The 15,126-nt window shown below is 37.0% G+C and overlaps 1 protein-coding gene across 1 annotated transcript; it reads right to left on the bottom strand.

Moving 5' to 3' along the window:
• Positions 1-2,158: 2,158 nt before the first annotated feature.
• Positions 2,159-14,415, bottom strand: LOC104090479 (AP-2 complex subunit alpha-1-like). The gene is made up of 27 exons (XM_009595585.3): positions 13,938-14,415; positions 11,974-12,105; positions 11,477-11,602; positions 11,255-11,317; positions 11,077-11,174; positions 10,789-10,996; positions 10,447-10,518; positions 10,238-10,330; positions 9,648-9,749; positions 9,365-9,462; positions 8,666-8,747; positions 8,455-8,543; positions 7,488-7,593; positions 7,322-7,387; positions 6,033-6,139; positions 5,847-5,951; positions 5,622-5,742; positions 5,271-5,450; positions 4,926-5,171; positions 4,502-4,582; positions 4,255-4,419; positions 4,066-4,152; positions 3,861-3,986; positions 3,609-3,689; positions 3,437-3,508; positions 2,830-2,909; positions 2,159-2,742 (listed from the first exon to the last, which is right to left on the bottom strand). The coding sequence occupies exons 1-27, from the start codon at positions 14,067-14,069 to the stop codon at positions 2,598-2,600; spliced, it is 3,063 nt and encodes a 1,020-aa protein (XP_009593880.1). The 5' UTR covers positions 14,070-14,415; the 3' UTR covers positions 2,159-2,597.
• Between the last annotated feature and the right edge of the window lie 711 nt (positions 14,416-15,126).

Here is a 15,126-nt window from a genome sequence, read left to right as displayed (position 1 = left end):
TATCCATATTATCCACCGGTTAACCCATTTTCTATTCATATTAAATATGGGTTGCGTCGGATAATTTGTTCGTTTTTACAATTTTTGTTTTTTGACCCGCCTATATTTAACCCGACTCGTCTGTTTGCCACCCCTAGTGCTATCTCTAGAACTAAGTAAGAAATTTCTATGGCTAACATGAAGATCATTTATCCGGTTATGGGCCTATGGCTAATTTTATGTCACACAGTTCAAGATGACAACCATATTATCTTGTAAAAATTGCACGGAGCACCCTATTTGGTCGCCCCCATTTAACTTATACCCACTTTTTAAAAAAGTTTTAACTTGTACCCACTTTTTAAACAACTTCAGGTCTCTTTCTCCTCCTCCTTCGTTTGCTTCTTCTTCTCCTCCTCCTCCTCCTTCTTCTTCTTCTTCTTCTTCTTCTTCTTCTTCTTCTTCTTCTTCGGGTGATATTAAACAACTTCAAGGAACTCATATTTCTGAACACAAGTAGGCACAAATGCATCTTCTTCACATAAAGCGAATCTCTTGGATTCAGGAAACTTGGTTTAATAGATGATTTGTCTGGGAAGCCACTATAGCAAAGTTTTGATGAACCCACTGATACCTTCTTTCATGGTATGAGAATGGACGACGGGAAGTTCAAGTTGACGGCTTGGAATATTACCCGCATTGAAGTGCATCCTCTAGGAGCTGAAGTTCAGCAAATACTAAACAAATTTCAGCTCCTAAAATGCTGATGTTCAGCAGATACTAAATAAATTTTAGCTCTTAGAATGCTGAAGTTCAGCAATTACAAAACAAAAACTTCAGCCAAAATTGCTAAACTTCAGCAATTATTGAACTAAAGTGTATCATCTAGGAGCTGAAGTTCAGCAAATACTAAACAAACTTCAGCTCCTAAAATGTTGAAGTTCAGTAAATACTAAACAAACTTCAGCTCCTAGAATGCTAAAATTTAGCAATTACAAAACAAAAATTTCAGCCAAAATTGCTGAAGTTCAGCAATTATTGAACTAAAGTGCATCCTCTAGGAGCTGAAGTTCAGCAAATGCTAAACAAACTTCAGCTTCTAAAATGCTGAAGTTCAGCAGATACTAAACAAATTTCAGCTCCTATAATGCTGAAGTTCAGCAATTACAAAACAAAAATTTCAGCCAAAATTGCTGAAAGTTCAGCAATTATTGAACTGAAGTGCATCCTCTAGGAGCTGAACTTAAGCAATTATTGAACTAAAGTTCATCATCTAGGAGCTGAAGTTCAGCAAATACTAAACAAACTTCAGCTCCTAAAATGCTGAAATTCAGTAAATACTAAACAAACTTCAGCTCCTAGAATGTTGAAGTTTAGCAATTACAAAACAAAAACTTCAGCCAAAATTGCTGAAGTTCAGCAATTATTGAACTAAAGTGCATCCTCTAGGAGCTGAAGTTCTGCAAAAGCTAAACAAACTTCAGCTTCTAAAATGCTGAAGTTCAGCAAATACTAAACAAATTTCAGCTCCTAGAATGCTGAAATTCAGCAATTATAAAACAAAAATTTCAGCCAAAATTGCTGAAGTTCAGCAATTGTTGAACTGAAGTTTTCCATTGCACTATGAACTGAAGTTTGCGTGATTGCCTTTGCAAGTCAGGCCAAACTTCAGGCAAAAATATCTGAAGTTTTGCTTTGATAAGACTACACTTCAGGCAAAACATTCTGAAATTCAAATTTCAGACATAAATTTTTGTTACTTCAGACCCGTACGTCTAAAATTACCCGAAAAGTGGGTACGCTTGCAATTTTTTTTTGCAAAGCAAGTATAGGCTAAAAAGTGACCCAAAAACCAAGTATAGATGCAAATCCCCCTACTATCTTTCGACAAACTTCAAACTTTGTTATGAGGACTTCTAAGATGTTGTACCTATTTCGACACTCATCACTTATACAGGAAAGTTCAACTTGTGAGGATTTTAGTATTTCTTTCACCAAGCTAAGACACTGTTGAAAAGGTCCACTTCCATATATTGGATATTTTACCAATGCACTTCCATTCATAAATCTGGATCAAACAAAATGAAAATACTGCGTGGTTTAACCCAAGCGACGATAGATAAGTTGAGTTATCATGTAAAAAACTTTTAATACATCTTCAACACATCAGGGCAAGAAGTTCAATCAACGATAAATTTCTTCTTTTTCCTCATTAAAATCGTAATAAACTAAAATACATAGGGAGGAACAAACCAATGCGGCACTTACAATCACCCTCTGCTATTGATACTACAGAAACCAAGCGTGTAAAGCCCGACTAAAGGCAAATATAAAATTTGAGGGAAAGAAGGAAAAGAACTAATAGACCCTAAAAACTGTAGACCTCACGAAAGCACAAGATATTTGTGCAAAAGAATCTCAAAACTCTGACTCAACGTCCCAGAAAACGAATGATGTGCTATGCCAATCAGAAGTTTCACCCTCTCTTCCGCCAGCTCTGGCATCCCGGCATCCTGTTTTTCAATGTCCATCTTGCCTTTTGGGACGTGTCAGTGTGCAATATAAACAAATTTTACAGCTGTCGTTCGTGGACAAATTCGTCCTCAAATTAAAACGACTTAAAGCAAACCAGCAAGCAGCGCCCCAGGGTCTGACTCTGCTGGAGGTGTAAGGGTTGGCTGAGTTTGGGGAGGCACTGGTGGTCCAGCAGCCGTGGGAGTTGTAGGGACAATAACCAATTGTTCCTTAATGAACTCCTTCAACCTGCATAGAGAGAAGGAAGTTAAAAAAATAACTATAAGTTGGTAATGAACACCAAAAGTCACATTACAAATCACATTTCAGTCGTACTCGAATGTCAGAGTAGGATCTCCAGAAGCAACTGTCATACGCAGTTGAGTTCTATCAGCTGGATCCGTTTCTATTCTTACCTGTATAATTCAACCACAGATGTTAGATAATAGTTGCACAGTTTAGTAGTTTCAACTAAATGATACATTATTAATGCTGAAATCCTAGGAAGGTACAATAATTTCCACCTCTATCAGAAGGAAATGACAACAGGCTAGTGTAAATATTTGTAAGATTGTAGCTTTTATTTTTTTATTTTTTTTATTTTTTTGTTAAGAGGGAAACCCGCAGCCGCTAGTAAGATTGTAGCTTTAAATCAGTCAAAGTTACAAGATTCAACCCCCCACCTAAAAAAGAACTAAAGAAAACATTTGAACAAAGATAATGAAAAATGAAAAAGAGTGAGGTACAATTTCCTCTTCTGCTACATTCTCAGCATACCACAGTTGTATTATTTCTCCCACTTAATGACAAAAAAAAATACCAAATTGGCAATGAATGGTTACGTTGAAACCATACACGTCATGATATTTAATTAAATCAATTTTCCATTCGGGACATTCTATTAAATCAATAAGGCACTAAAACCACAAGACTACTAGCTTACCAAACACAACATGGCTCGTGTACTCTCGGAGTAGAAAGTTGTGCTAGCAACCAAATTATTTGCATTTGGATCCTGAATAAGAAATCAGAAAGTGCAACTTAATAGTTATGAAGCCCAAAATCCAACATGGACGGAGCCATACTAGAAGAAAGCTAAAAGATAAAAAACGTACAAGCCCTGGACAAACCATCAACCGTAAACTGTTCAACAAGTTTGCCATTTCCGGAAGCGACATTGGTCTTATACCTCTAACCTGAGCATGGTAGCCAAATAAGTTTGAGATAGTAGTTGAGATTACAATGTAGGCTACGTATACATATACAAGGTGGAAGTCCAGGATTTTACTATTAACGTTCTTAATTCTTCCATACAGTTAGATAGGTGTGATATTCCCTAAGCCAAGCAAGAACATAAAATGAAATACCACTTCTTGTAGCTTCAGTGGTGGCCCAGATAGTGATCTCCACTGTGGAAAAAACTCTTCCGCAGATATTGATATAGGCTGAAAAAACTTATTCAAGATGGCAGGAAGTCGAAGTTTAACATTGACCTGTAAATGCACAACAAGGTCAATACACATATAACTATACGAACTGTGGATAGATGAATAGAAAATAAATGTTTCATACCAAATGCGTCCCAAACTTATAGGAGAAGTCAAGGACGGCCACATCCCTACTTGGACGGAGGTTGACTACTTCAAGAGGGCATTGAACCTGCAGAAGTTCATATCACTAGGTTATCACAAGTTGAAAGAAGACTGACAAGAAGAGAGTGAAAGAAGTCCACTCCTAACAAAAGCACAACAATAACCTAACCTGTGCACGAGGAGGAATTGTCTCAGGTACTAGTGACAGTTCCAATCTCATATGAGACGGGGGCAATATCAGAGCCTGAACCGAAACAAGTGGAGACGTATTCTTATTTCCCAAGAAGAGGACAAGTCGTCCATGATGTGCCCGCCAATCTGCTTTTATGCCAATCTGGAATTGTGCCAACAAACTAAACTAAGCGCCGAAAGGTCCACCAGTGACAGCAAAAACAAACTAGAAAAAGAGTAAGTACCTGAATATAAGGATCCTCATACAGTATACCGCTGTCTTTGAGGCACAAGGCAAGAAACCTTTCTGCAATATTTCCTATTGGCTACAACCATGAATCGTAAAACAAGATGGTCAGAAGCATGAAACTAGAGAAGATCAGAGGAATCATAATAAATTATAAATGGAAAACAAGCTCTCTGATTTTGGAAATGTGATCACATCAGACTTTAGCTGGAATCAGTTAAAAGAACTTACACTGGCCAGTAACATATGTTTGCGGTCATGGCATAAATGCCCCTATTTAGAGCTTATTTTAAATTTAGTAAAATGACCATGGGAACCCCAAACAGAAGGAGAGGGGAACCATCTTTCTTTCAGAACATTAGAAGTCATCACATGAAAGCCAGAAGGTAAATCATATTCACCAAAGTTGGACTAAGCAATACCTGGACTGTTGCAGTCTGTTCTTCAACAGGTGCAAGTGCTAGCGCATCCTCTGCATTTGGAGCAACGCCAACACCAGAGCCCAAATTATGGACAGGTTGGGTAGCAGCAGGTTGAGGGCCTTCAATAGCCAGTGGACCTAAAAGATCTCCCAGGACATCAGGTGAAGTTGCTGAAGGAGGTTGAGGATCCACAACGGTCAAAGTTCCATTCGGCTCAATCTCCCCTTGATCTGCTGAGTTACGATCCTGACCATGCAGTAAATGTTAATTACGGTCTTATATTCACAGAATAAGCAATTAATCCTCAATTTTAAGTTCAGCATAATGGTGCTCGAAACATCTTACCACGTTGGTCATGCTTGGAACCTTTACTAAACCAAGGTGATTGACTGGTGGACTACCATTAGCAGGGCGTTGGTCTGTTACTACTAGAGCATTAGAGGTCTGCTGTTGTGTGCGCAACTTGATTGCACTTTGTTCAGCAGTATCAGCCTCAGTATCTTCTGCTTTTTTTATCAATGAGGACTACATCCAAAGAGTACTTGTGACTCAAATCAAAAAGGAAAAGAACAAAACGATATACTGTGCACTTGAGACGGCAAATGATGCAGAAGAAGGCCAGCCCTCAAACCAAAAGGTCAATTATGCAAATATAGTGCAGATAATAATTAATCAAATGCAAAGTTGCTTAAATACCTGTCGCTCAGGGAACTTAGGCATTTCAGCTAAGACATCCATTAAAGCTGCACCTTTCTTACTCAACTCTAAGTATTCCACAGCCCGTTGCTGTATTTCAGCATCGATGCAGCTCTCATATCTAGGATATATGTGCAGTTCTATCCATTAGCTGAATTAATCTGGATATCTTGGCACAATTAACTATATACACGATGCATAGATTACTACACTGTAAAAACTTACTTTCTGAATATTGTCCATATTTGATTCTGTAGCTCCGGATCCGGTGGTTGTGTATGCATCAAAATTTTTGCGTATGTCGAAAGAAGAATTGGAATTGTTGAAGTCCTGAACAATATAACTGGTATAAGATAACAGATGAGAAAAGAAATGATGGAAAGACGAGATCAAATGTTAAAATTCCCTTACGAAACAGTAGGAAGCTTCTCATGAATGAGGCTGAATATTTCCTTCGGACTACATCCTGGCCTTCTAGCAAGAAGATGGCTGTATTCTCCAAGGATATATGCACTTACCTGCTCCATCATACAACAGCAAAATTAAATATTCCATTAGCTTCCCAATAATGTTTTGTTTCCATCATTGACATGAGATAGGACAGCCCACACATCAAAATGTAAAATAGGAGCTTGTGCAGAAGAATTTTTGCTATTTGGGAACTTATGTTTGCACTATTGCAATTAACCAGTAAAACTTGAAAAGAAACTGAACACTCAGCAAAACTCTATAAGACTTTTTTTTTAATCAGTTAAAACTCTATGACAGGGTTAGGTAAAGTAGCCAAGAACAAAGTACAAGTCAACCCATGTCAGTGTGAGAAGGCAATGCAAGCGTTATCTTTAAGTGTTATATGCTTGAGATTGCAATCTTGGACCAATAGAAGGTCCATGTAAAACAGAGGCGTGCAAAACCAGGACCTAAAATTGATAATGACATGGCTCGCTTCACTTTTGAACCCTCAAGAACCAAGCATATTCCTGGTATGAGGTATGCACTAGATCAAGGTGCAACACAATTCTCTTGAAGGGAAGGAGAAGGTGAAGATCCTAGAGAACAAAGTTGTTTTCAGTGGTATAATGGAATGTTACAGACATCTCAAGTCAATCTCTCTCTAAATTTTTTGGAAGGAACATCTTCAGCCATTCTTCCACCTGGGAGTCAGATATCCAAGACTTGGTTTTCACTACTCGTTCCATGTGTCTTCAGGTAATAGGAGACTACTTCTAATCATTTGTCCTTGAGTATGTTATATGCCAATACCAATGTTAAATAAAATAAGATGTTGAGAAATTCAGAACTGGAAGCTCATGAGTGTTTCTCTAATAGGTAAAAGCAAAATACAATCAAGCATATGCAAGCACAAATTCCAAAGTTAGATTAATCCCTCAGTACAATTCTTTTCCAGTTGTTAGATTTCCATAATTTTCATTCATGTCATAGTTGACGATAACACTGCAGACATACAAAGGCTTATTTGAGGTTGGATGTGCACAGCAGCTATGTACAAGCAAAGAAAGATATAACAGCAGTTCCATTTTTTTCTGCAGTCTTAATATCCTATTTACAGCTCATGCGCGTCCAGTATATCAAATGACTGGGCTAGCCACAATGCAGTTATGCAGCAAGAACATACAGAGGGTTTATAATTTTTTGCATTAACACTAACAGGGTGTAGATATTATAGCAAAAGAACGCACCTTGACCATTGTTTCATGAATGGCAGGCTTATCAAGATATTCTCTGGCTTTCAAAGCTGCATAAGGCTGAGGAAATAGGTTTGGAAATAAGGCATAGAGTAGACTGAATTCCACCAATAAAGAAGCTGAGACCACATTGCAGCAATGGAAGGACAGCTATAGTTACCTGAAGATCTTCATTGTTCGTAACAAACTGCACTACGCGGAACCAAATGTCATCACTGACAAAATCGCCGGCTTTGTCAATTAATTGAAGGATGACATCGACATACCTGCATGTGAACCATGAGTACACTCTTAGATGTCATCACATTCGTAGAGCAACAAGGAAACAGTTCTCGGGGACATCTAGATCTTGAGTGCTTTAAAACAGTAAAGGCGCTAGAATCAGAGTTATGAATATGCAAAGATAAAAACACGAGATTTTGCATAAAACAATTTTTGAAGTGTGATTTCAAACTTCTATTCCAATTTGATATATCTCGATTGACTAGAAAAATTCCCTGGGAAGGTTCCCGTTAATGATTAAACTGAAGGACTAAGAAGACAAGATTTATAAAATTTGACAGCCTTAAAAAAAGAAGGTAAGGTGAAATTAGGTAATTATATATTCATATATAGTTCAAGAAAAGTGCATTTTCATTTAGTCGATAAGAAATCTGATGTCTCGTTTTCTTTTTGAAAAGGTGAATCAAACGTCTCATTTCCAAAATACAAATCACGTCTTCTCTCATAACCTCTCCCAACATAAAGCACTTTTGATTTAATAGATTGCTTACTGCGAGCACTATTTTCACATGCAGGAATTCAATCAATCAACATGGAAGCAGAGATGCAATACATGTGATTGTTACATTGAGAATCAAAGAAGTAGATTGGCAACTCATGAACATCAGTTTACGTGTTTCAATTAGTAGAACTACCCTAGGCCTGTCAACGGGGAAGGCCTAGACCCAGTTTATTTTGCACCTTGTCCATCTATAAGGTTATACATCATATTCACTAGCTGAAGCCATTAAACAACATACCCTACATTGACACAGGCATACATCATTTTGTGACGCACTAACAGTTTTCATGATACATAATACATGACAACAATGTGCATTTCACGTTGTATATCAATTTCATACCATGAGAGATCAGGAGCAAACTTCTCCGCGAGAATTGCTATTTTAAGTGACAGTTCTTCACGCATCACAAACTCTGCTGTACTGAGATACTGAAAACACATAAAGTTAGTTGCGTAGTCTTCTTTACCTTGTTCAACATAAAATAGCATTGAACAGCAAAATTCGGAAAAACAAATTGAAGATAACCACCCACAGTCAGGTGGTAATATACCTGTAATAATTCTTCTACGATGTCTTTTGCATTAGAAACATCACACATGCCATATAGTAAATCAAGTGCACGTCTCCTAATACTGTAAGGAGTAGTTAAAATCAGTAAAGGAAGCAATTGAATTCTCTGATTAGTATGAACATGTGATAGGCTGAGTGGTGCTAGACTGAGTTTCAAAGTAACCAAAAAAAAAGGGAAACAGCAATTTGAAAAAAGAACACAGCAGACAATCAAATAAGACTCCAGATGTCTTATCAGACAATTGATAAGCAACGATAACCAACTAAATTTCTTTAAGTGATCAATTTCCAAAAGGGTTTTTGTTGCCGTGCCAAGTACATTTTACTTAATTATATTTTTCAGAAAACCAAACAAAATAAAGAGATTCATAAAGCCAACTCCAACTTATTTGGAACACAAAAAAAAAAAAGGGCAGCCCGGTGCACTAAGCTCCCGCTATGAGCGGAGTCCGGGAAGGTCCGGACCACAAGGGTCTATTGTACGCAGTCTTACCCTGCATTTTTGCAAGAGGCTGTTTCCACGGCTCAAACCCGTGACCTTGTCACATGGCAGCAACTGTACCAGTTACGCCAAGGCTCCCCCTTCCTTATTTGAAACTGAGAACTGATTAATTTATATTTTGAAAACCACCAAAGATTTGGGGCAGAAGATAGGGCAAAAACAAGACTCAAAATCTACCTGATATCAGGATCCTTCAGTGAGGTAATAATCTGAGCTTGATGTCTTTTGATAATGTCCTGTACATCTGTGACCATCAACATCCGAGTCATATTCTCCTGCATTTCAGCAATAATAATATAAGGAAATCAGAATTGTCTAGGCGGCATGCTGTTAACTGGAGTTATTCACAAATTAGTTTGTCAAAAATTTGGCATATATAGGACCAACACGTTACACAGTGCAACCGATGGACTAAGAGACCTCATCCATAGCTTGTATGCACCATGCTGCTACCACTTACCAAGCCAAGATAACGAATATTTGGCTCACGGACTGCAATGAATTTCCCAAGCAACGCAACACACTGAGACATCATTTCCTTTTCGGCATCAAGATGCATGACCTGCAGTAAAGAAATTAGAATTTAGCCCTCAAGTCTTACGAGAAAGCAGGGGGCAGAGAAGAATTTAAAACAGCAGATCAAGTTTTGAAAATCTGAATAACGCAAAATAGCATGTCTTAGCACATAATGTTCCCAAAGGGTTAAGAGTTGCGAATTTCTTGATGAACAAGCAGCGGCTTTTGATAAAGGAGTAGCTATCAGAGTGGCAAGAATAAAAAGAATGCACATAAATTCATTGAGAACGTTTCAGGTCACTGAGCTGCCAAATATTGATTTAGCAATTTGTCAGAAATCAGAATGCTTTCCAAGAAAAGATGACTCTAGAATTTATAATCACCAGGCATTTGATTTGAAGAAACTGTTCTCCATAAAGAACTAAGTTACTAAATGTCAGATTCCATAGCCATTAGCACTGAACTTCATAGAAAGCATGAGACTGTATCTCAAGAACACGCAAGAAGAACGACCTGCTACAATTAGAAACTTACAAGAGCAAGGGCTTCAAATAGAACTGCATGTGACGCATTGTTTTTGTTCACATTTTTCACCACATCAGTTCCCATCAATATCCGTTGCAAAACCTAATTGAATGAAAATGAAATGAGTTTTGGGATTTTACTCCAGATTCTTTTTTTCTGGCATGTACAAATAAATGATATGTTTGCAGTAAACGAGCATCTTTTACACGTGAGAATACCTCAAACAATGATCTTCTAGTGCTCGGATCTTCAATAGTCGGAAAATATTGAAGAGCCCGCATAGTCTTCACCTGAGATCAAAATCAAAAAAATTAAAGATGATATGTGAGCAGAGATCACCATCCTGTTCTTAAGTTACTGGCGTCGGTACATCAAATTTATCATTTTAAGGATCAGCCTACCCACTCACCCAATTTTTAACGCCATGCACTGATGTGCATATATTGACTATAATCCAATTGGAAAGCATATGTGTGTTTCAAGGTTCATCGGCAAAATATGCAGTTTTATCCGCAGACAATACTCGGTTCGGTAAATTCAACAGTAAAGAGTAAACAAACCTGAAGCCAGGGAGATGGGATCCCATAGTACGTATATTCTTGTGGAATATCTTGGTTCCTGGCAAGCCTTTCCAACACTTTAACACATTTTGGAAGACAACTCCAATATGCTTCATGGTTACTAGCCACTAATGCAACTAGAAGGCTCGTGGAAGATGTCAAAACACCAAAATCCCGTTCATCTAGTAGTTGTGCCATCCTATCTGACCTGAAATATGAGGAAACTCCAACCGCTGAAACACGAATGAAGTCATTCCATAAACCATTCAAATACATAATTACACATACCAGCCATCAACATTCACGACGTCAGGATTTTTCCTAAAAAGACGCAGGAGACATAGGGCAGCCTTCTTCCTCACAAGTGGCCTACAACTACTTGATATCTTGCAGCACAAAAAGAAGGGAAAAAAAGAGTCAACCTCAATTTTAAACTCACAAGCTCAATGCTGCAAGTATCACTTACTAGTAACTTCTGAACATCAGGTGCCAGAGATTCAGCAAATTCCCTTCCCCCAATATTTCCAACCTGCGTATATACATGAACAATTAAAATTTGAAATATATGGAAAAAAAAAAAAACAAAGCTGCATTACATTGCAGGCAAAAAATTCCTTTCCAGGAAAAGCAAATAACACAAGATTTGCACATATGCAAGTGAAGAGCAACAAAACATCTGAACCCGTACCAAAGTCAATGCTAGACACTGGAAAGTCTCGTTGCGGCCTATTATGTCATTGCGTACTGTATTAATTGCTAATCTCAAAAAATCGTGGTTCTCATTGAGCAAACATGATGTGACTATGTACCCAACCTGCAAAACACAAAAAAGCAATCAGTCAAACCTTTAAGTCCTTGCTTCAAATATTTACACAAAATAGAAGCTGCAGCACAGGGAAGACTAGAACGTGCACCACCTCCATCTTGAACAAGTATGTGTGTATGAAGATCACCAAGTACAAAAAAGATGCATCACACAATAACATTCTCCAACTATTTCTATAAAGCCGTGGTTTCAATAGTTTTAAGAGAAAGTACAGCTGAAAATATAGATATCAACTTCTAGAAAGAAATAGGAGTACCTTATTTTTTTGATAACCGATAAATAGTATTACCTTAAGTTACCATAATTCCTAGGTGATTACTTATCCGTGTGATTGAATGAAAAGAAGAACGAGGACGTACCTGCTTCTCGGGATACTTTGGAGCAGATATCAGAGATACAGCTTCCATGTGACCAAAATCCACATCATAACCAAGCATATAAATGTAAAGCATTTTCCAGACATATTTCTTCTTTTCATAAGGTGTCAACCCCTGTTGCAAAAAAATATTAGTATAAACTCATCCCCATGGTTGAAGCAGATTAAATTTTACAGCCAAGGCAGCTCTACCCAAGCTATATAGACAGATCAAGAAACACAGAAATTAAATAAGCAACAAAGTTAGGAAACACTATGATGGAGCATCCGCCATCTGGTCCCAGTTATTCACTAAAGAATATTCGAGTATTACAATTTCACTAATGCATTTGCCTTGTATATATCTGACTATGTCCTCCAATTCCACTATTTATTTAGGAGAGTATCAAACAAATATGAACAAAGGCATCTAAACTCCTTCTTATCTAATTTTTGCCCCTTCTGGTTGATTAATCGCCATAAGTAGTGTCACCAACAATAGCTTGAAAATATCTCTCTTTTCCTCCTCCCTTTGTCTATAACATCCCCTTTGATTGAATAAGCAAAAGAGAGGCAAGATGAGATGTTTCATCATTTTGAGAGACAGAGAGAGCATTTGGAGTCAATCCAATGTTCACAAAAATGTCATATAGTTAACTCCTTCCCCTCCTTTGAATAGCACCTCAATGAAAAAAGCATTTGAGATATCTTCATTGAAAATTTAATCCTACATCTTTCTTTGTTTTTCCACTAGTTCAATGTCCAGCTTTGAATACATAGGATCTAAGTTCAATACCTTACATATGCAAGAAACCTGCAGAAACCTCAATAGATTTTTGTTAGTACAGCATCCTCAGTACTCAGTAGATGAATGCATATTATCATGCATCTTAACAAACTATGGGACCCTAGTTAGAGCATTACCTTGTATCAACAATATGGTGGAAAGAACTCGATAATATTCTGGTTGTAAAGCGACCCTGCTCATATCCCTTTTACCTTACAGAATATTCTTGTAAAGGCTTAACAATTGCAGGATCACTGCACCCTCAGTAGACAATAACTGTTATAGATGCTACTTCAAAGTCCTTAACTAAGTAGCATTTTAATAGAACATCATCTCTACGAACTCGGATAGTTCTACAGCTTATACCTAGAGTTTGTTTCGAACTTCTATGCTTTACATGATTACACGTAAGGAATTCGGCTATCACTCTAGTTTATATAAACAAGCAGTCTTTGTTTCTTCCTTTTCCGCCTTAGTCAATCTAATAATGTTAGGGGCACAGTTCTTCAGGGCTTGAACAGATACATCACCAAGAACCATTTCAAAAGTTAACAACTGTCACGTGGATATATGGATCCACATTTAGATAGGAACAGTCGACACCTGCATTTACCACAGAATTGTTCAAGTTTCACAATCACCACAAAGTGATTCCTCACAACTCTAATTGTTATTCAGGCTAATGAAATCATCTCAATTCAATATCATCCACTAGAAAATATAAAAGATATATCTTTTTCTGACCTAGACCTTCACACTGCTATCTTAACTAGCCTAAATCGGGCATTCTTTACCTAACAAGCAAATAGTAACTAAGTATCTAGTAAATTCAAAACTGGATCAATCTTAATGATTTCTTACTATGCATTCAAGTCTTTCGCGGAATACTTATATTGTTAAAACACAAGAATGAATTCAATAAGTGCATACGGCTTCTACTTAACTAGCAGATACCTCTATAATACCCCGTTCCCAAGCAGTTTAACCTAAGCCCAAAATCAAACAAAAGGACCTAGCATAGCTCATAGTAGTAAAGAATCTAATAACATTTCAACTGAAGATTAAATCAAAATAAACCCCAATATTGCAATTACGCAATAAACACAAAGGAAAACGCATCGCATACATTTACACAAGAATAAAATAGCAAGGATATTCATATATGTAGAGAAAGTAGGGACCTTTTCGTTTTTGAAGCGAGTACGAACATTGCCAAGCTCTTTATCAACACGAAGACGCTCTGCCTCTTTGTTCTGGCAATTTCGAATGTCGCTTATGAACACTGACAAACCTCTCATCCCCGATAACGCCATCAGATCCAACCCCAAGAGAGAGAGGCTTTAACTATATTACTAGATCCCTAGCAAAGAGAGATCTTCTCCTACAAGATCGAGCCTCACAATTCACCTAAATATACGTATAAATTTCTTGCCTCTCCTTTACATACAATATTAATATACATATATGTGGATATATGGTGGGGAGTGGGGGTGGGGTGGGGAGTGGGGGTAGAAGGTGGACTGAGAAATTTGGAAAAGCCGTCAGGGCAGCGGAGGAAGACGACTTTTAGTTTAGTTTAATTTGACGATACACAGAAGCATCATTTCCATTTCCATTTCCCTTTCCATTTCCGTTTCCGTTTGTTTCATTTGAATTTCTGATTTTAATTTATTTGGAAAAAACAAAATGATTTTGTTCTCCCTTCTTTATCTTTCAATTCAATTTATGAGAATTAATTGCGCACTGTTGGTCATGTGACATGTCAATGTTAACGGTGGACCCAAGTTTTTGAATATTGTGGGGGTAAAATTTTCAGCATGGCAGCCAGTTTTTTTACTACAATTTGTACTCATTTTTTCAAAAAACAATTTAACTGACACTTGAATAACTTTAGATACATAATATTTTTCTATTCTTCTTTATTGCTGTTTTCTTCTTCTTTTTGCTTAAAGTTTTTTTTTTTTTTTCTAAATGAGTTAGAGTTTCTTCTTCTTAATTGCAAGATGGGTTTGTTAAAATTATTATTGTTTTGACAATTTAATGACTGAGATTTATTATTTATAATATTTGAAAGTTATGTTTCTCATTTGAAGTAGATTTGCGCATTGAATCGTGTATTGAATTATTGAAATTTAAAGAATAACTTTATGTTTCAGAACTTAAGATTCGAAATCTGAAGTTGCATTCAATAGATTAAACTACTTAATATTCGAATTTTTGAAGTTTCATTTAAAAGATAGAATAACTTCAGATTTGATTTCTGAAGTTGCAACGAAGAGATTGAACTATTTTATTGGGTAAACGTTGCAAAATTTTTAATAATACGGATATAACTTCAATAGTGACCCCCAAAGTAAGTATATATAAAAA

The sequence above is a fragment of the Nicotiana tomentosiformis genome, chromosome 6, assembly GCF_000390325.3.
Source record: "Nicotiana tomentosiformis chromosome 6, ASM39032v3, whole genome shotgun sequence".
In the NCBI taxonomy this organism is placed as follows: Eukaryota; Viridiplantae; Streptophyta; class Magnoliopsida; order Solanales; family Solanaceae; genus Nicotiana; species Nicotiana tomentosiformis.
This window is presented reverse-complemented; position numbering and strand designations above follow the sequence as displayed.